Genomic DNA, 20,795 nt, shown 5'->3' with positions numbered 1-20,795 from the left:
GGCAGCCGGGAGAGTTGTGCACCGGTCTGCGGCCATGCTGGCTGTTATATTGAACAGTATAACCCACCGCCGGGCCATCTTCCACCCAAGGGGCACCTGAGGCTACTGTAAGTGCTGATAGGATAACCACGGGGACCCACTGCTTACACAGAGGCTGTTGCTAGCTATCCCTGCCTCTCCCTGTCCATCTCCCAGCAACCAGAAGAGTTGTGCACTGCTCTGCCAGCTGCTCCTGCGCTGGCTGTTATATCTAACAGTATAACCCACAGCGGGGCCCACTGCTGTTGACAAATCAAGCCACCACTCTTCCTGGAGGTTTTGCTTCCTGGCAGAATCTAGTCGCCATGGCTACCTGGCCCCCAGGTTTTGTCGAGCCCTGATGTACTGTAAAAAAAAAAATGTTATTTTAAGACCTTAAAATTACCACAACATTACTGCTTGTACATCATAAAATTTAGTATAAATTATATTGTATTTGTTATCCTTATCATCTATCATATTTTGTGAATATAGGCATGCGTATGTTAATTTTTTATCCCAATTATCATTTAAATTCAACCAACCAATTATGTTTTACATTTTCTATTACTATTAATTGTTTGTGATTTAGCAGGAACCAAAAGGATAATCTCAATGAACATATTTATACTTTACCTGTGGCATAGAAATAATATAAGAATTAGAACAATAGCTGTGCCAATTCCTAGTACGATCAAAATGTGTCTTTGTGCAAACCCAGGATCAGACCCTGAAGGGAGGAAAATACAAGCTAAATATTTATTTGTATAGTTATATGATGATTATCAAAAACTTTTACAAGGCTGCTCTCAGATTCTAAGTGATCAGTTCAAAGTGATAATACAATATTTACATCGAAGCTGGAGTTATACAGGAGTTAAACAGAAGGGAAACATAAGGAGAACAATGGACACTGACCTGTCAGCCACCTCTTCTGCTATGAACCGCATTCATCTACATACTTACTCTGTATACCCTTCTGACTATATCATCCACTCACGCGTCTGGACCACCTTGATTATTTCTACAAATATCATCAATGGGTGAGCGATAACACCCTGGTAGTGAAGTATTGAAGGAAGTAAGTGTTTGAGTGCGTTTAGGCATGTAGTCCTCAAATGTCCCTAATTTTAGGCCCTGTTGTCAGAAAATTGCATTGCAGGGACAGCAACTTAGGTTCAAAGGTTCACCACTGGGATGCCGTGCAAAATAGGTCAAAAAAGAGAAGGGACAGAAGAGAAATAAGTTAACCACTTGTGGGAAGCAGCATTGATATGATCCCTACAATTAGTTGGAGAATAACTGTATGAGCAGTATGCAAGGCATTTGATGTGGGTGCTGATCTCCGGTCCATATATAATATAATTATACTTGGTCAGTGATTGGCGTAATTGCCTAATGCCGCAGTATAATTTAAACAATGATGTTTATATATGGAGGAGACAAGAGGGTAAGGAAATAATCACAGTAATAATTTACAAGATAAATGCCGCAATGGCTGCTGAACTCACAGGCCGGGATTTGTGATGTACAATCTGGCAGATTGCCAGGTGTGGATGCCGCAATGGCTGCTGGACTCACAGACCAGGATTTGCGATGTACAATCTGGCAGATTGCCAGGTGTGGATACCGAAAATGGCTGCTGAACTCACAGACCGGGATTTGTGATGTACAATCTGGCAGATTGCCAGGTGTGGATGCTGCAATGGCTGCTGGACTCACAGACCGGGTTTTGCGATGTACAATCTGGCAGATTGCCAGGTGTGGATGCCGCAATGGCTGCTGGACTCACAGACCGGGATTTGCGATGTACAATCTGGCAGATTGCCAGGTGTGGATACCGAAAATGGCTGCTGGACTCACAGACCGGGATTTATAATGTACAATCTGGCAGATTGCCTGGTGTGGGTGCACTTATCTGCAAAAGCCGGCTTGTATGAGCAGTGTGCAAGGCATTTAGGGCCTTATTCTGGTTGGTGCGGCCGGGCCGTACGCATACGTCCCGGGGTTTTTTATGATCTGCGCATGCGTACATTCGCTAATGCGCAGGCGCGAACACTCCACAACGCTTACGGACGGGTCTCTACGTGCGAAAAAACCTATACGCGAGTGTACGGGCATTGGGGGCGGCATAGGGGCGTGATGAGGGGAGCGGCCGAAATAATGAGGGAAAATGGGCGTAAATATGGGCGTACACGGGGGTGTGCACCAAAAATGAGCGGTGCTACTACCGCACGATCGACTAAGGCACCGTTCATTTCGGACACAAAACAGGCGGCCGCCAACCGCCATCTCAAACCACCCCTACAGATACCGCATGCCAGCGTGCGCCTGGGTTTGCTAATTTACGCTGATTACTACTCAAACACATACACCTGAATGTAATAAGCAATGCTGCAGTCTATTAAGTCCAAACCATGATTTCACTACCTGCAAGCCACACACAGCACTCAAACACATTGGAAGCTTATCTTTCTATACTTCTCGACATTTAAAGGTTTGTTTAATTTAAGGTAAGAATCTTTTTAAGACCTGCTTATATATGCTAAGGTAGCTATTTGCTAAACAGTTATACACATTCACTACGTGCTTTCATAGACTTTACACAGTAGCACACTCAATCTACACAAGTCGACATGTGTCAACGTGTTCACTCTAATACAAACATAGGTTTTGTATTTATGATACAATAACATAAACCACATCTAACACCTACAAAGGATGTTTCAGCAATGTTTTAAGCCCATGCCCACTATTTTGCACACAATCTTTGTATAGTACCCAAAATACAGAACTGTACCACTATCTGATCTGCTATGAATTGGATTTGACTACACTCTGGATGTAAGATGCCACCAATCACATTATTGCACTCACATCTCTCTAACAAAGGATTCCTACATCTGCTTATGACACTGTAAAATCATATATATTTAAAAACTTATACATGTTTGTTCACAAGCAATTTTATCATGTTTGGCCGATTCACACATCTTTTTTTAGGGAGGACACATATGCATTCCTACACAAATGTACCTTTTGACCCTTGTTTGTCTGCCTCACCCACTCCATGAGGAAAGCATTGTTCTGGACCTGCTTTTACCTACTACTGTAGGAGCTACCTCACCTGCACACAAACTGCTTTCTCACCTATTAAGTTGCTCTGCACATGTGCTGACACAAACTAATTAGCAGGGAAAAGTTGGATAGGAACATGGGAATGGCCATGGAGAGGGTTACACATGGGAAACTTCGACCACACTTCAACAATTGTTCAAAAATACCCTGGTCAGTAAGTACACATAAATCTAGTATTTGTTTCACACAAGAAATTACACATACAACAATTTTGTTTTAATTGGTAAAATAAATTTATTTGCTGTTCAGCATCACAGCTTATTTGACACTTTCATGTCATAAATCAAATAAACAAATAAAATAGACACAAAAATAAAAAAAACAGCCAGAACAAGAGGTTGCATATCTCCAAACATGTGTTACCCTGCAAATGCAATGGTGAAAGAAATGGGGACACCAGAATACGTACTGCAACAACCAGGGTGAATACTAAGCAAGATACACACCACCAAAAATGTATCCTGCATTTATAGAGGTCAAAATAAGAACTTTAATGCCCATGGCACGAAAATGGATCGATGGCCAACTCAGGAAGTGGATGTCCAGTGCAATTTAAACATTTAGGGTCCAACCACAGAGGAAGTGAACCAGGTCTCATTATTTGGGCCCTTTTTTCCCCCTTTTAGATGGGGCCTTGGGGACAGGGGCCTTTGGGTCAGATGGCTTGCGGCGTCTTCCCCTAGTGGACACAGGAGGGTCAGCAGAGGTGGAAGGTTGGGGAGCAGCTTGGGGTGGGCCAGCAGATGGGGGATTGTCCCTTAGGGACCTGGCGGTGGTCAGCAGCTCCGCAAGAATGTCATTCAGGCGGCTGAGGTGTTGGCCAATGCTTTGCATGCCAGCCGCCAGAGTGTCATTCATGCGGTTGAAAGCCTCACACTGCTGCCTGTTTGTGGCCTTCCAATCCTCCAAAAATTCCCCAATCTCTGCTGACCATCATGCTCTCATCCCATGTCTCCTGTGGCTGGGGCTGGGGGTGTCTTCTTGGTGGAGGCTGGACCACTTGCTCCACCTGTGGCTCTGCAGAGGAAGATGCTGCCGGTACATCCTGGGTTTCTGCTTCTGCTAGGATAATAATTGAAAACAATGTCACCATCACATACGCACTAAAAAATCTCTTTCAAAATACAATGCATTACTGTGACTTACCATCAAAAGCAGCATCAAAGACCTCCGCCGGGAGCTCACTGTCCATATTGGAGATCCCCCTGACCTCGGCCACATCAATGACGTCCAAGGCGTCCTGCTCCAGGGGGGTATACTCCAAAGTATCGGGCATAGGACCTCTCCCGGTGGACATGCTGTGGTTGTACCGGTCAGTCATCTTCCTCTTCAGTGTACTTTTGAAGTCGGTCCACCTACAAGTTTAAAAATACAAATATCACCATGAGATATGTGCACCACTGTGCTAGTGAACATCATGACTACGTGACATTTCCTAGTGTGGGTGATCTTATGTTTTTTAGCCATATGTGTACCACACACACATTAATGTCTCCATTAGGAGGCATTTCAGTGTCTCATCTCATTCATTAGGCCACTAAATGCACATACATAGATCACTATGCAGAAATGACATCATCCATGGCCAAATTAGGCACCTCCACCTGTTGTGAAACTACACATTCCACCATAGCTTGACAGTGTGGTTATTATGGAGTCATTTAACTATGGGATGGCATACTGGGATGTGTAGTTTCTCACCAGCTACATGTGCACAGTTTGCTCATTCTTGTTTCAGTTGCATCATATGGAACATGTAAAGGTGGCCATACACGTTACAATTATTGTATACAATATTGCATCTCATAGCATATCGGTTTTGCGATGAGATCAGATTAGATGAGATCTAGTACAAAAAGTATGTGCTGCACATACTTTTTGTACTCATCGCTAAACCGATATGCTATGAGATGCGATATTGTATACAATATTGTATACAATAATTGTAACGTGTATGGGCACCTTTACAACAACTCTTTCCAAAACACACTTTCTCTTGTCCCATCACATACTTCACATACTTCACATGAGCAGAACTGTGCCCATAACCTCACATCACACCAATGGTGCATGTTTCATATATCAATGTGGGTTATTAGACATGGTTGTGTTCACATGTGACATTTAAGTGTAGCACTATCTACAAACACACCTTTCTATTATTCTCAAAACATACATGTAACATATGTACACACATATGACATTATCAGGGGGACAAACACACTTGCCTTTTCTTCACCGATAGCCAATCTCTGACCACTGGTGACACCTGGTTCACTTCCTCTGTTATCTTGTCCCAAAGGTTTCTCCTTGCACTGGCACCCGGCTTCCTGGTTGGCAATTCTATCCATTCACGTGCTCTGGGCACTAAAATTCTTAATTCTGCCTCTACAAATGCAGGGTTTCTCTTTTTGGTGGTGGTATCCTGCTCAGTCCTCACCCTAGATGTTGCAGCTCGTTTTCTGGTGGCCCCAGTTCTCTCACCATGCACCTGCTGGGTCACACCTGTTTGGAGAGATGCAACCTCTTGTTCTGGCTGGTTGCTTGGCCCTTGTGGAGCTGGTGGAGGTTGAACAGGGCCTGTTAGTGAGGGGCCCGCTTGGTCTTGCAGGCTACTTCTCTCTTGAGCCCTCCTTCTCCGCTCCTGTTCCCTCTTCTGTAAAGCTTCAAGCAGGGATTCTGCTTGTGCTCTCTGTAGAGCGTCCTCAGCTGCGGAATCGTCTGAGTTAGACATGTTTGCAGCAATTCTGGCCTGCATCTGACTAAATATTTATATGTTAATCTCCCGCCATGAACAAGGGGGCGTATATTTTTCCCCGCAATGTACTTGCTAATTTACGCCGATATTTCCCGCCGATAATTGCCGCTTAAATTACGCAGGTCTCCACGCACCTGATCAATCACCTGTATATGCACATACACAGGTTGTGGAGCATTGTGTGCTACATCGTGAAATGTGTGCACCTGTCATTCCAATGATGAGTGTTGTCAGCTGGTATCTGTTGGAGTTCGTGTATGCTTTGTGAGTCACATTTCAAAACATCACGTTATAATGCTTTCCTTACATATGTAATGAGTCTGAAATTGTCATACACCAACATGTTGCATTGTGCCCCTTTTAGCAGCGTATTTATTAGTAGACGCTTGCGTGTATTCTTTTACGCACACTGTATATACAGTTCCTCTCTATACATTGAATGCATGCTGTTGGTTATGGTGTGTGTATATCGGAACGGTCCGCGTAAGTTTCTATTCGCATCCAGTTTGTTCATGTAAGAAGGATTAATAAAGTTAATACTAAACAAACAATTTTTTACACCAATCAGCAAGCACCAAAAGTGATATATGTACCTGCAATTAATAACTGCGCCATTGCCACTATGACTTCAACCAGGGCTAGGGCGTTTTCTACCCAGGAGCTATTGGCCTTGGTTGAGGTCATGGACCGGCGCCTGGGACCCAGGGGCCCTTATGTGTCCAATATTGACAAGCGGCGGGCATATAATGCTGCCCGCCGGCTAATCTTTGCCCGGACCGGCGTCGACAGAAACCTGGGCCAACTTGAGCGGCGCTGGTCTGACCTGCGCCGGCGGCAGCCAGTGTTGCTATCTTCACTTCGCCGCCATATTGCCCGATGTAAGTTTTTATTTACTAGTATGACTGCGTTTTTTTGCAATGTTTTCTGTACTTTTTATAAATATGTTCCTGAGTATGGGGGTGTATATGGGGTGTATAGGGGGTGTATATGGGGTGTATATGGGGTGTATAGGGGGTGTATATGGGTGTATAGGGGTTGTATATGGGGTGTATAGGGGGTGTATATGGGGTGTATAGGGGGTGTATATGGGTGTATAGGGGGTGTATATGGGTGTATAGGGGGTGTATATGGGGTGTATAGGGGGTGTATAGGGGGTGTATAGGGGGTGTATAGGGGGTGTATAGGGGGTGTATATGGGTGTATATGGGTGTATAGGGGTGTATAGGGGGTGTATATGGGTGTATATGGGTGTATATGGGTGTATATGGGGTGTATATGGGGTGTATAGGGGGTGTATATGGGTGTATATGGGGTGTATAGGGGGTGTATATGGGGGGGGTTTAAGTAGTTGCTCAGTTTTTGGGTGTAGCATATCAATTAGTTTGCATGATAAATGTCTGAAATATAACAGCAATGATAATTTGGAAGGTTATGAGCATGACTAATGTGAATTTTTCTTTCCCCCTTTTTTATGAAACCCAATCTTCGATTTCTATGCCATCAATATGAACATTTCAGCACGGGCAAGAGCCCGCATAGAAGCCCGGGAGCAGGCAGCCCGGTAGCAGCCGGAAGAGGAGGAGGAAGAGGAGGAGGAAGACGAGGAGAGGAGACAATGGGTCAAGCTGGGGCCCACCAAATTTCCCCATCCCCTTCCCCCACCCCCTCCCCAACCCCCACCCCCTCCCCAACCCCCACCCACACCCCCACCCCCTCCCCAACCCCCACCCACACCCCTACCCCCACCCCCTCCCCAAATAGTAAGGAGTGCTTAAGCCGCAACAATGTCATAACCCTTAAATAGCACAGCCTAATTGTGAGGTTAGAGGAGAGTCCCCCAAAACCAAACTACCAATTGGGATACATTCATCCAAGAAGGAGTAATTTAATTAATGTTATTTACTATGTACAGTATGTGTGTTAACATATTATTTTTTAGTACTGTGTTTACAGCAGACCCATCTTCAATGTAGTTTAAAAATGTATGTGGCCTTCACACATAACTCACAACTTTTTATTATGTACAAATACAACAAACATTTGTGTATGTTATATATTAATTTTTTTTTTTATCCCTTCACTACAGACACTGAACAGCACCAGGAGGAGGTGGCAGCAATAATTCGGGAGATATTCCTGACCCTCCTGTATTTGAGCATCCTTTTTTCCCAACTGGAGGCCCGCATTTAATTTATTTTTATCTCCCCCCCCCTTATTATGTTTGTTAAAAATAAAAGTTTATATTCTGTTATAAATTGCCTGTGTTTTTAATAATAAATATGTTAGAGGGCTTGTAAGGGTAGGTACATACAGATGTGTAATGTAAGTTATATTTGTAATTTGAGGTGAGGGGTAATGATTGATGTGTGAATGTGTGTGTTTTTGAGTAAAATAACACATAGTGAAAATGCATGAATGTTTAATGTTGTTCGATTAAAACATCACACATAACATCAGGGTAGGTATACATGTTACACATTTTGGACAAACTAATTATGGACATAATTTAGTACATATACAGAAACACCAACATAACTTGATTTAAAAGTAACAGCAATATGGGGACACATAGATAGTGATTAAAATGCCACATTAGAACATAACAAATATACATGTAATGAGGGTTAAAATGTTGTTTTATTAGGGTCTTTATTAAGGTAGACAATTGAGTTAATAGAAAACAATAATTGAATAACAAATAGAATAATTAATTAATTGTCAGAATTCTAGTTGAAAGGCAAGATTTGCAGGTCCATATATGTGAAGGGTATGCCAGCGTACACGGACGTACGCTCACTCTCACGAGCGGTGACATAAGCTGAGTTTTCCATTGAAAACAATAGCGACCCGTCCGTGCAAGCTGGCGTACGCTCAGATTTCCGCAAGAAGTCGGCGGGAAGACGGACGAGAGACGTCCGTAAACGGTGGCGTACGCTCAGTTGTACGCCAGTTGTCGGAGTGTAAGGGCTGGTCCGTCCGTGTACGTTGGCGTACGCTCAATTGTACGCCACTCCCCTTTGACGTTGTTTCTGGCCGTACGTATGCGGCTGACTTGTGGGTGGACTTAACCCCAACGGCCGCGTACGGAGAGCGTACGTTGTTTTGGCCGCTACGATCAGAATAACCTTGATAATGTGGGTGCTGATCTCCTGCCTATGTATAATTATGCTTAGTCAATGGCTGGCGTAATTGCCCTATGCTGCAATATAATTTAAACAATGATGTTTATATATGGAGGAGACAACAAGAGGGTGAGGGAATAATCACAGTAATAGTTTACAAGATAAATGCCGCAATGGCTGCTGAACTCACAGACCGGGATTTGTGATTTACAATCTGGCAGATTGCCAGGTGTGGATACTGCAGTGGCTGCTGAACTCACAGACCGGGATTTGTAATGTACAATCTGGCAGATTGCCTGGTGTGGATACACTTATCTGCGGAGGCCGGCTTGTCAGAAGCGGTGGTCAGCTTTCATATGGTGTATTCTGGCTGGAGAGGTGCTTGAATGACCGGGCGTCAGGTATCACAATGCAAACAGGGATCTGCTGCCGGCCAGGGATCTCCATGAATCTGGTGGATAGAGCGAGCAGCAGAAAGCCAGGAAATGAGCCGGCTGGGGGGGGGGGGGGGGGGCGTGGGGGGGGAATGGCTGTTGCAGCTGTGGTGTTTGCAGTGGATAGAATCGCGAAGTCAGCACAATCAGCACAGTAGCAGGATAGCTCTTGCGGGATCTGGATGTCTATAGCAGGTGAGGCAGGGAGGTGCCCGCTTGTGCACAGCGGGGACCTGTGTTTCCGAGACGTACGTTTCGCGTATGGCTTTCTCAATCGGAATTGTATGTACAGCTCAGTAAATATATGTTCCCCATGTCCGTGTCCCTAATTAGAATGCGCCTAGTGCATATCTGTATGTGTGATCCATATCTGTACTGCCATTGTTGCTCGTTCTGATAACCCTTTGTATTACAGTATGTGCATTATGTTTAATGTCTATAAAGCGCCTTGAGTCTTGTTGGAGAAAGTGCGCTATATAAATAAAACTTACTTACTTACAAATAGAACGTCAGATTATGGGACATAATTTACTGTACACTGCAGAAAACATTACACAAACAATCTGTACAAATTTAATAATACAGTATATAGGGGGAAATTTGATAGGATGAGAGATTCAGAAAGTTTGGTAAGAAATCTCCAGTTTTTTTTTAAAGCGGCAATCATTTACACTGCAAAATCAAACTGGAATTTTGCAGGGTATTCTAGAATTACAAGGTGCTCTTTTAAGTAGAAAACCTGCATTCTGTCCACTACTATCAAATATATAGTTAGCCAATGTGATATAATTTGCTGTAAATAGCAATATTGCAGCATTTTGTAAAATGGGAGGAGCTGGGTGTCATGAGCCATTATTATGACTCATTACTTTGTCAGTTCTGTGGTCTTTCCAGTCTGTTTCTGGTAATGGACTCTCTGGTGGCCTCTGGTGGTGAGTTTGTGCCTTTGCAGCTCAATCTTCTGTGAGTTGATTTGTGCACAAGGCTAAGGTATAATGACCTCATTATTCCAGCTTCACCTGGCAGCATTAGGACTTGGGAGCTGGTCTGGATCTTTCCCAGGTGATTTTTCACTTGAGCCTTTCTTAAGTCATTCTCTCCAGCACTGCCCTGCCGGTGATAGTTTCCTGTTCCTTTTGCAGGTAGCTGCAGTTTCCTGTTTCCTGCTGGTCATCTGTCAGGTTACTACTCTGTTAGGAGCTCACCAGCCATCTGCTGGTCCTAACTCTGTTTCTCCCAGTTCATAGCCCAGTGCAGGTTCCTGGTCTTCTGCAGTTTCAGCCTGTTTCCATTGTGTTCTGGAATCATGTCAGTCTGCTCCAGTCTGTCCCAGCTTGCTTCTTCCATCTACAGCTGCTAGAAGTCTTTTGGTCCTCCCGCGCCAGTGTATGGCCACGTAAGTGCTCGATTGGAGCCTGGTTCTGTTTCTTTATTAATCCCTGTTAGCTGTCAAGCTGCCAATTACTTTTGGTAATTTATTTGTTCCTACCCTGTTCAGTCCTCCCTGGCATGGCGCATTACTTCTTGATAATTAGTCATTTTGGGGTACCGGTTTGGTTGTTGTATTTCCGGCATAGGTCTTGCTGGAGGTATCCCGGTTCTTTTGTTTGAGGTGTCTGCAACTAGGTCGCCTTCCCCATCCTTGGCCTGGTTTCACTCACCCCTTCAAACGTGGCTTCTAAAGGTGAAGCCTAGTGTTTGCAGGAATCAGCCATCTCCCTTTGGTGCTCAACAGAGTTAGTGTAGGTTTCGCCGTGGCCGTTCTAAACAGTGGTCCCGTATGTGGGTTCACACCCAGAACCATAACACTGGGATGGGAAGTTCCACAAATTCCACATCTATGTGCTTCAGAGGCTTCTAAAACACAGAGAGGAGGACCCAGCAAATGCTCCCTCCTTTCATAGATCTCTACACCTTTCCATTGTGCCCAATATTCATTTTGTCAATGAGGGCTACTACTGTTTACTCTAACATGATAGTAGCCCTTGACAAAGAGAAAGAAAGGGGTCTTCACTGTGGACTGTATGTTTCCTCACCGAAAACAAGCCATCCTCGCCACCAAACCCACTTGACGTCCCCTCATCGTATTCAATGTACAGCCCAACATGCAGTGGACTCACTGTTCAAGGGGATCCTCGCCGTCCTCTCACGGCGAGGATCCCCTTGAACAGCAAATCCACTGCGTTTTGTTGTGAGCCCCGCCGTTTTAATGGCCACACTCACCATTTCCACCTCGCCTCAGAGAACAGGCGAGGTGGAAACAGCGAGTGAAGGGGAGCGAGTGATGGCGAGCTATTGTCACTTCTCACCATCGATAGCTTGCCATCAGGGGCATTGACTTCCCCTCTATATAGTAAGTACTCTTTAGCTAGGCTGCCCCTGATTTATAACTCGGTGCTCTATTGGGCTGTTTTGATTTTTTTTTTTAAATCTCTTAGGACCTCACTAGAGCAAATCACAAATAATGGCAAATGTTAATTTTAAATTCAACAATTTGATTTTTGTTTTTCTCTGATGACAATTAGTTCTTTAACAAATAGGGGCACTACTTGCTTAATATATGAATAAGGAACAAAAATGGTTTCAAATAAATACTGTTATTCTTATGTTTTACTTGCCAAGAAACTGTGGTTCACTCCATCTGCTCCACTCTGTCTGCTTAGAGCAACCGTTCACCCATTTTACTCTCATGGTTACAGTCACTTTTTCATTTGAATAAAACTGACTGGTTTTATAAACTGTTCCAGTTGTGCTTCTATTAAAACCCTGCAATAGAATTATTTCAGTGAGTATACAGTATGACTATAAAAACATTTACATTTTTCCCATAATAGAAAAGTGCAATGACTTATTTAGCAATTGCTAAATTATATACATCTGATTATTCTATACATACTTTCCTAGATTACTGAATTAATGGAGATTCCTGGGACAACTGGAATAGTGAGCAGCTCTCCGTGATCTTTTCCATTTCTTAGGAAACTGGGCAGGTCCATGGGAAGAGGCCAATTAGACCCAATTCAATCAGAATGTTGTAATTTTGGCTCCTTTCCAGAGACCTGTGATGCGCAGCAGTATGCTGCAAGCATTGTGATACATATCTGTAAGGTCCCTTATCGGAAATATTTATTTACATTATTCTTGGGGCAGAATCTAGTTCTATTGTTTATACTCTATTGCAACACTGTATATACTGTAACTCAATGACTCTACAGCGCGGGGGGGGAGGGAAACTACTTACTTCGTCCACCACACCGCCACGCTTTCGTCCGCTCGGTGGTGTGGTGACGTCATCCACATCAGCGGCCGCAGCCTGGTCACAGCAAACAGTGCAGCATAGCCCAAAAGAAATATGGCCACCGCATACATGCATATAATATATTCATATATGCGGTGACCATATTTGTTTTGGGCAATGCTGCCGTTTGTGACCAGGCTGCAGCCGCTTGCACCTAGGATGACGCCAGCCCCAGAGGCACGGTTGGCGGCCCTGCAAGTGGGGAATCTGGACCGACCCACCGGGAAATGGCCCGATTTCCTGGTGGGCCAATCCGCCTCTGGAATTCTTTAACATGTGGGTTCTGTATACAAATATTTAAGGAGGATTTCGCAGACAACCCGCCACAGTCGCATCATCAGCAATATAAAGGGTACACACAAGGTGATGTGCCAATCATAGCAAGGATGTAAAACTACACATCTCTAATTCTGTTTTTCTTTTGAGGCACCCCATTATTTCTGGTTAAAAATGTGTAATATAACATATAAACATATAATTTGACGTCAGATAAAAAACACTTTGCCCATCTAGGGCGGGATTTTCTAATCTAAATATGCGGTAAAAAACCTGTTATCTGTTTTTTACCACATTTTTCTATGCAGCAAAACCCACACAGAGGGTTTTCACTGTGGGGGGGGGGGGGGGGGGGGTATCGCCAGCAAAATCTGGTGATACCCTAAAGAAGCCACCCGAACCGACCCCCCCCCCCCACCTGTGTCCGGGCATCACAGCGCTGTGCTGCCTGGACCTGTCACCTCCTCCTCCCTGCACTGAAAATCCTCTTCCGGGTGGAGGAGGAGAGCCCGCCCGCCTGCAGCAGCAGCAAAATAGCTTGGTAATGGAGGGAGGGGGGAGCCGCCAGGACCCGCTGGGACCTGCTGCGCATTGCTGGCTCACCGCAAAGGACAGCTCTTAATGCAAGAGCCGTCCTTTGCCATAATTACCACATATGTGAGAGCATATGTGATAATTATGTCTGCGGGAGCCGGACAGGGGGGGGGGGGGGGGGCGCAGATGTTAGAACATCCAGCCCCTAGTCTGCCCATTTTTTTATATTTTGGTAACCTCAAATATATCTGATTCTTAGTTCTATAGCAGTAACCAATGTATTAAAGCGAAAACCAATAAAAAAAATGTTTGTCTATGCAAAAAAGACTGTCAGCAATAACACCCCGCAAAATTTTCATGACTTGAAACTGCAGTAGGTGACAGAAGCAAAGCAAACAGCCGAGTATTTAGAAGATGAACAAGCATTTGCAGATCTGGTCAGTATCCAGGTAGGTGGTCAGATGTATGCAAACATTGGTACAACAGCAGGTAATCACAGGTAAGCAAAGTATGCAGGAATAGAAAACATAAGCTGAGCAAGTAGAAGACTCGAGAATGTTTAACTCAAGAAGTGCCTATTTACTGGCCGAAATAGGAAATAACGCCCGATGGATTCCACCGAGATAACACTTGCCATATTGGATAATGGCAAAACTAAGTGCAAATAAGTAACAAATAGAGACTTCTTGAGGTCAAAGGTGTCATTATCAGATACGTTTTCCAACATTGTGAGAGACAGATTTATAGATAGGGAGATAGATACTGTAGATATGTGTCATTCATGCTTTGGATTGCTCTAATTACAGAAGTGGTGTGTCATAGAATGTATAATCATTCACATTTGTGCAATAATCTTGGCAAAGGTTCTGATACACAGCTATTTCGCTGCATTACAGCAGATTTGGAAGCAATGCCAGAGGAATGCTATGGTAGGGAGGTTTGGCTAACCATTAGAGATGGAAAAATCTGTAAGGGATTCTTTGGCAGAGTGGAGGAACTTGAAAGGAGTGCAGGAAAAGTGGGAAAAAATAAAAAGTGCAATACTAAAAGCAACAGAACTTTGTGTCAAAAGAGTTAGGAAAAACACAAGGAAAAGGAAGCCATTGTGGTTTGCGAAAGAAGTAGCAAGTATTGTGAAAGCGAAAAAGTTGGCCTTTAAGAAATTTAAGCCGACGCAGAATAATGAGGACAAAGTGGTGTATCTTGTTAGACAGAAGGAGGCTAAGAAGGTAATCAGATGTGCAAAAGCACAGGCTGAGGAGAAAATGACCCAGTCAGTGGGTAAAGGGGTAAAACTTTTTTTAGGTATATAAGTGAAAGGAGAAAAACAAAAAGTGGAATAATAAGACTAAAGAAAGAGAGCGGAAGTCTTCTTGAGGGGGACAATGTAAAAACAGATCATATTAAGAATTATTTCTGCTCAGTATTCACTGCTGAACGAGAGGGGAAGGGGCCACAGTTAAGTTGCAAGTATAGTCAGAAAACTGAGGGAGAAACAAGTACATTTACAGAGGAGAAAGTCCCTACAGAACTCTCAAAACTGAAAGAGGATAAATCAATGGGGCCAGATAGGATACTAAAAGAGCTTTAAAGGGGAGCTGGTAAAACAAATAACAGAATTATTCAACCAGTCATTAGCTTCTGGAGTAATCCCAGAGTACTGAAAAATAGCGAATGTAGTCCCACTGCACCAAAGTGGAAGCAAGGAAGAAGTAGGCAACTATCGACCAGTGAGCCTTACATCAGTAGTAGGGAAATTGATGGAAACACTCTTAAAACAAAGAGTTGTAGAATATCTAAAAACCAGCAATTTACAGGATCCAAAACAGCATGACTTTTTTAACTGGATGACTAAAGTAATTGATCAAGGTGGGGCTGTAGATGTAGCTTATCTAGAATTTATTAAGGCTTTTGACACTGTCCTACATCGCAGACTGTTAAATAAATTTGAAAGCTTGGGACTGGATTCTAAGATAGTTGAATGGATTAGATTGTGGTTGCAGGACAGAAAACAGAGAGTTGTAGTAAACGAAGTACAGTCAAAGGTTACAAGTGGAGTACCCCATGGATCTGTACTTGGACCAGTGCTTTTTAATACCTTTATTGGTGATATTGCAAATGGAATTGAGGGTAAAATGTTCCTTTTTGCAGATGACACAAAGGTATGCAACAGGGTAGACACACCAGGAGGGTTAAAACAAATGATTGATGATCTGGGTAGATTAGAAGAATGGTCAAGAGCATGGCAACTACAGTTTAATGCCAAAAACTGCAAAATCATGCACTTGGGTCTCAAATATCCAAAGACTAAATATAGTATAAATGGCGCTATAATGGAAACTACTGAGGAAGAGAGGGATCTAGGTGTCACTATTTCAGGGGACTTAAAGGCAGGTAGGCAATGTAACAAAGCAATGAAGAAGGCAAGTCAGATGCATGGGGAGAGGTATCAGCAGTATAAAGAAAGAAAGAAAGAAAGAAAGAAAGAAAGAAAGAAAGAAAGAAAGAAAGAAAGAAAGAAGTAATAATGCCACTGTATAGGTCATTGGTACGACCAGCGGTGTAGCTAGGTGCCATGGTGCCCGGAGCAAGGGCATATTTCGCGCCCCCCCTCCCCCGGTAATGAATTGGGGGCGTGGATAACATGTGTTGGCATGTTACATTTGAAATATATAAGACACTGTAACGGAATCTGCTGCGCTATATAAGACACTGTAACGGAATCTGCTGCACTATATAAGACACTGTAACGCAATCTACTGCACTGTATAAGACACTGTAACGGAATCTGCTGCGCTATATAAGACACTGTAATGCAATCTACTGCGCTATATAAGACACTGTAACGCAATCTACAGCACTATATGACACTGTAACGGAATCTGCTGCGCTATATAAGGCACTGTAACGGAATCTGCTGCTCTATATAAAAAACTGTAATGGAATCTGCTGCGCTATATAAGACACTGTCACGGAATCTGCTGTGCTATATAAGACACTGTAATGGAATCCGCTGAGCTATATAAGGTACTGTAACGGAATCTGCCGTGCTATATAAGACGCTGTAACGGAATCTGCTGCGCTATATAAGACGCTGTAACGGAATCTGCTGCGCTATATAAGACGCTGTAACGGAATCTGCTGCGCTATATAAGACGCTGTAACGTAATCTGCTGCGCTATATAAGATGCTGTAACGGAATCTGCTGCGCTAGATAAGACACTGTAACGGAATCTGCTGCACTATATAAGACGCTGTAACGCAATCTGCTGCGCTATACAAGACGCTGTAACAGAATCTGCTGCGCTATACAAGACGCTGTAACGGAATCTGCTGCGCTATATAAAACACTGTAACGGAATCTGCTGCGCTATATAAGACGCTGTAACGGAATCTGGTGCGCTATATAAGACGCTGTAATGGAATCTGGTGCGCTATATAAGACACTGTAACAGGGGCTGACTGGCAACTTTCAGCCTGGGGGACAGGCACAGGCAAGTGGCCCAGTTTCTCACAGAGAAAGGGAATGCAAAAATGGGCATGAATGTAATGTTAGGGGAGAGGCTTTAAAAAAAAAAAAAAAATATATATATATATATATATATATATTAGGAGACACTGCTCAACTCTGCCCTCTTCCAGTCCGTGGGTGTCTCTTCATCGTGCTGCTCCTCTTCCTTTGATAGCAGGCCCCCGATTAGCCCTCCCCCTTTTCCACCCTTGCTTTCCATAGAAAGGAAACCTGGAATCCCGTTGGTTGTACAGCGGCCATCTTTTTGTAGCCTACTATGGAGGCAGACATATATTCTGTTGACACATGCTACTCCATATCCCTTAAATGCTGAGCAGCCAATGGGATATGGAGTAGCAGGTGTCATTGTGTGCCTGCCTCCCTCCGACGGTCGGGACTCGGGAGGCGCTGGCCTGGAAAGGTAGGGTTGTGGGGAGTAGATGACACCCTGGCCCCCGGACCAGGCCGCTTAATTGATGGCTGCCGGACCGAGCAGCAGCAGTAAGGCAGGAGGCAGGCGCCGGGCAGGGCAGCCGCCGGCACACGCTGCCCGCCGCTGTATGTATCATGCAGGGATCATTTGAGGAGGGGGGGCGGGCCGGCGGCGCCATTCCACCAATCGGCGCCCGGATCATGAGCTCCGGTGGCTCCGCCCTCCCTACGCCTCTGGGTAGGACCTCATCTAGAGTACTGTGTTCAGTCCTGGAGGCCATATCTCCAGAAGGCCAACTAAAATGATGCATGGCCTACATCACAAAACATACCAGGAAAGACTAAAATATCTTAATATGTAGACTTTAGAGCAGATAAGGGAAAAGGGGAACATGATAGAAACTTTCAAATATATCAAGGGTTTTAACAAGGTACAGATGGGAGACATTCTTCACAGGAAGAGGAGCAACAGAACACAAGGACATGCACTGAAACTAGAGGGAGGAAGATTCAAGGGAAATTTGAGGAAGAATTACTTAACAGAAAGAGTAGTAGATAAGTGGAATAGCCTACTATCAGAGGTGGTAGAGGCAAATACAGTAGTACAATGCTTGGGATAGGCATATTGATATCCTTCCAAAAAAATAAGGATCAAATATGGTTTGAGGTAACATGTTTAAAAAATGGTCAGACTAGATGGGCCAAGTGGTTCTTATCTGCCGTCAAATTCTATGTTTCTATTAGCAGGTGCATGTTTTGGGTACCGGTATATGTATACAGGTTGAGTATCCCTTATCCAAAATGCTCGGGACCAGAAGAATTTTGGATAACGGATTATTTCGGATTTCAGAATATTTTTATATTTCAATGATGTATCTTGAGGTATTTTGCATTTATGTTGTATAAGCATATCAAACACATGAAATACACAGACATATATTTTATTTGTGCATTAAACAATGTTTCAAACATGAAACAAAGTTTGTGTGCTATCTCAAATACTGAATTTGAATGTAAAGCAATCATTTTCTTGCACATATTTAATGGCAGTTACATATCATGTCCTCAATAGTGCTGTTACAGATGTCCCAAGAAGTGCCAGTTACATATCATGTCCTCCATAGTGCTGTTATAGATGTCCCCAGTAGTGCTTTTAGCAAGAATTTTTTCACTTTCTGAAATGCATGGATTTCGGAATAATTTGGATAAGAGATATTTGGATAATTGAAACTCAACCTGTATATTTAAGAGAGGAGGAGCAACACACACACACACACACACACACACACACACACACACACACACACACACACACACACACACACACACACACACACACACACACACACACACACACACACACACACACACACACACACACACACACACACACACACACACACACACACACACACACTGGTTTTCATGTTGTACGGGGACCAACTTTCTGATCATCACTTGTGGGGACCACCCTTTCTAAACATTCTAGAAGTATGAAAAAAATCAGTAACTGTATCCATAGCTTTACTAACTTATACACAACTTCAATTATCTAAATTTATGAAGTAATGTTCTGACCATGCTTAGTGGGGACCTGAAAAAACCCAAGTGAACATGGCTAATGGGGACCTCATTTCCATTTTATTTGCATAGTTCACACACATTCACCTTTGACTAGTGGGGACCTTGCAACAAGTACATTACTAATGACATATGACAGCATCTTTATCAAGTAAATGCTTAGATTATTTGTTACAAAAAGGATTTTAAAAGTGAATCTACATTTAAGAATTGAATGATTCATTACCTGGACATCAATAACAAAATCACATGTATAGAACCCTAATGCTTTGTACCCTGTAGTCATTTTCCCAATATTTAAGAATTTACTAATACATGTAAGGTAATCCGCGTCCGCTCACCACGCTTCGGGCTCGGTGGCTCGCTGTGCTTGCCACACTATATAACATCAACTCCACACCAACGTGGATAGTGGGGGTATGAAAGCGCACGCTACGCTTCGAGGTGACGTGGAGAGTGGTGGTGTTTTACCATATTAACTATTGAGATCGCATCTCACATTTCACATCTCATGCCACAAAAAAGGGCCATGAGATGCGTTGTGCGATGCCATTCCACTCAGGGTGCAGTGAATAAATTAACTACTGAGATCTCATCGCATCACACGGCACAAAAAGCCAAGCAATGCGATGTGCGATGCGATTTCACTACGCAGAATAGCCCACTAAGCAAATAGCTTAGTGGTCACCCCGCTAGGAAACAAGTACCATTAATACTTATATATATGCATACATTATTTCTGAAATCTGGTTTGCTTGATAAACATGAGGCACATATATGTATATATTAATATACAGAAATCTAGATTTCCAGCATTGTTTGCAAATACTTATCATTGAATGTGGGCATAACCATGGAGATATACAGACAGGCTATCACAAACAAAAGAAGTACTCTAATGTTGCAGTATACAGTATACTTTAAACCGCATTTATACTACTGTAAGCGCAACGGAATCTGCTGCGCTATATAAGTAACTGTAAATAGATCGCACTTGGCCAATGGTGAGGCCAGTGTTTATACGCCGGGTCCACACGTGTGTGTGTGTGTGTGTGTTTTCTGGTAATTATCACATTGTGGGGACCTGCATCTGTTTACACAGTCACATAGTGGGGACCTCGTGTGGTTTGGGGACCAAAGATGTGGTCCCTATAAGGAAAAGCTTCTCAAATAAATACTGAAGTATTCTGAAGGTATCAATGTGATTTTTAGCATTGGCCCATAATGCAGGTCTACTAGTCAGTTTGTGTGTGTGTTGCTTCATTGCACCCCGTTATAGTATGTGCAGTGTCCACTGTTAACATTAGTTAGAAAGATAAAGAAAAAAAATGTAAATATTTTCTTTTTCTTACTGCACACCATGGTGACTGTGGACTGGGAATGTAATTGAGGATAATAATAAATAAAATTAAAATTTATAATACAGAACTAAAACCAGAAACACATTCTCACAAGTGCACTATTGTAGGTGAGAGGTTGTGATTGAATCAACAAATAACATGTCTGGTCAGTGCTGGTGTAATGACAGTCTGCTGCTACTGTTTGTGTGTATATAGAAGCTGACCAGACACCCCCTGCAGTGAAGCTTCAGGAGTGGCTTCATCACAGAAGTGTGTATATAGTAGGCATGAGCGTATTCGGATCTCCGAGATCCGAACATACCTGAACTTCACGATCTGAGACGGGATCCGAG

General features: G+C 43.4%; 1 protein-coding gene across 4 annotated transcripts in view; it reads right to left on the bottom strand.

Annotated features, from left to right (window-relative positions):
- The window catches only part of CSF2RA (colony stimulating factor 2 receptor subunit alpha), a 210,865-nt gene that overhangs the window by 10,502 nt on the left and 179,568 nt on the right, over positions 1 to 20,795 (bottom strand). For all 4 annotated transcript variants that reach the window (XM_083172531.1, XM_083172533.1, XM_083172530.1 and 1 more), the window contains 2 exons: positions 12,089 to 12,236; positions 655 to 748 (listed from right to left, as the gene is read on the bottom strand). In XM_083172531.1, the coding sequence (XP_083028657.1) occupies positions 655 to 748; positions 12,089 to 12,236 (242 nt within the window). The remainder of the gene's footprint in view (positions 1 to 654; positions 749 to 12,088; positions 12,237 to 20,795) is intronic.

This window comes from Crinia signifera, chromosome 2 (assembly GCF_055691185.1).
Source record: "Crinia signifera chromosome 2, ASM5569118v1, whole genome shotgun sequence".
Taxonomy (NCBI): Eukaryota; Metazoa; Chordata; class Amphibia; order Anura; family Myobatrachidae; genus Crinia; species Crinia signifera.
The sequence above is the reverse complement of the archived record's forward strand: the minus strand, read 5'-3'. Positions and strand labels throughout refer to the sequence as shown.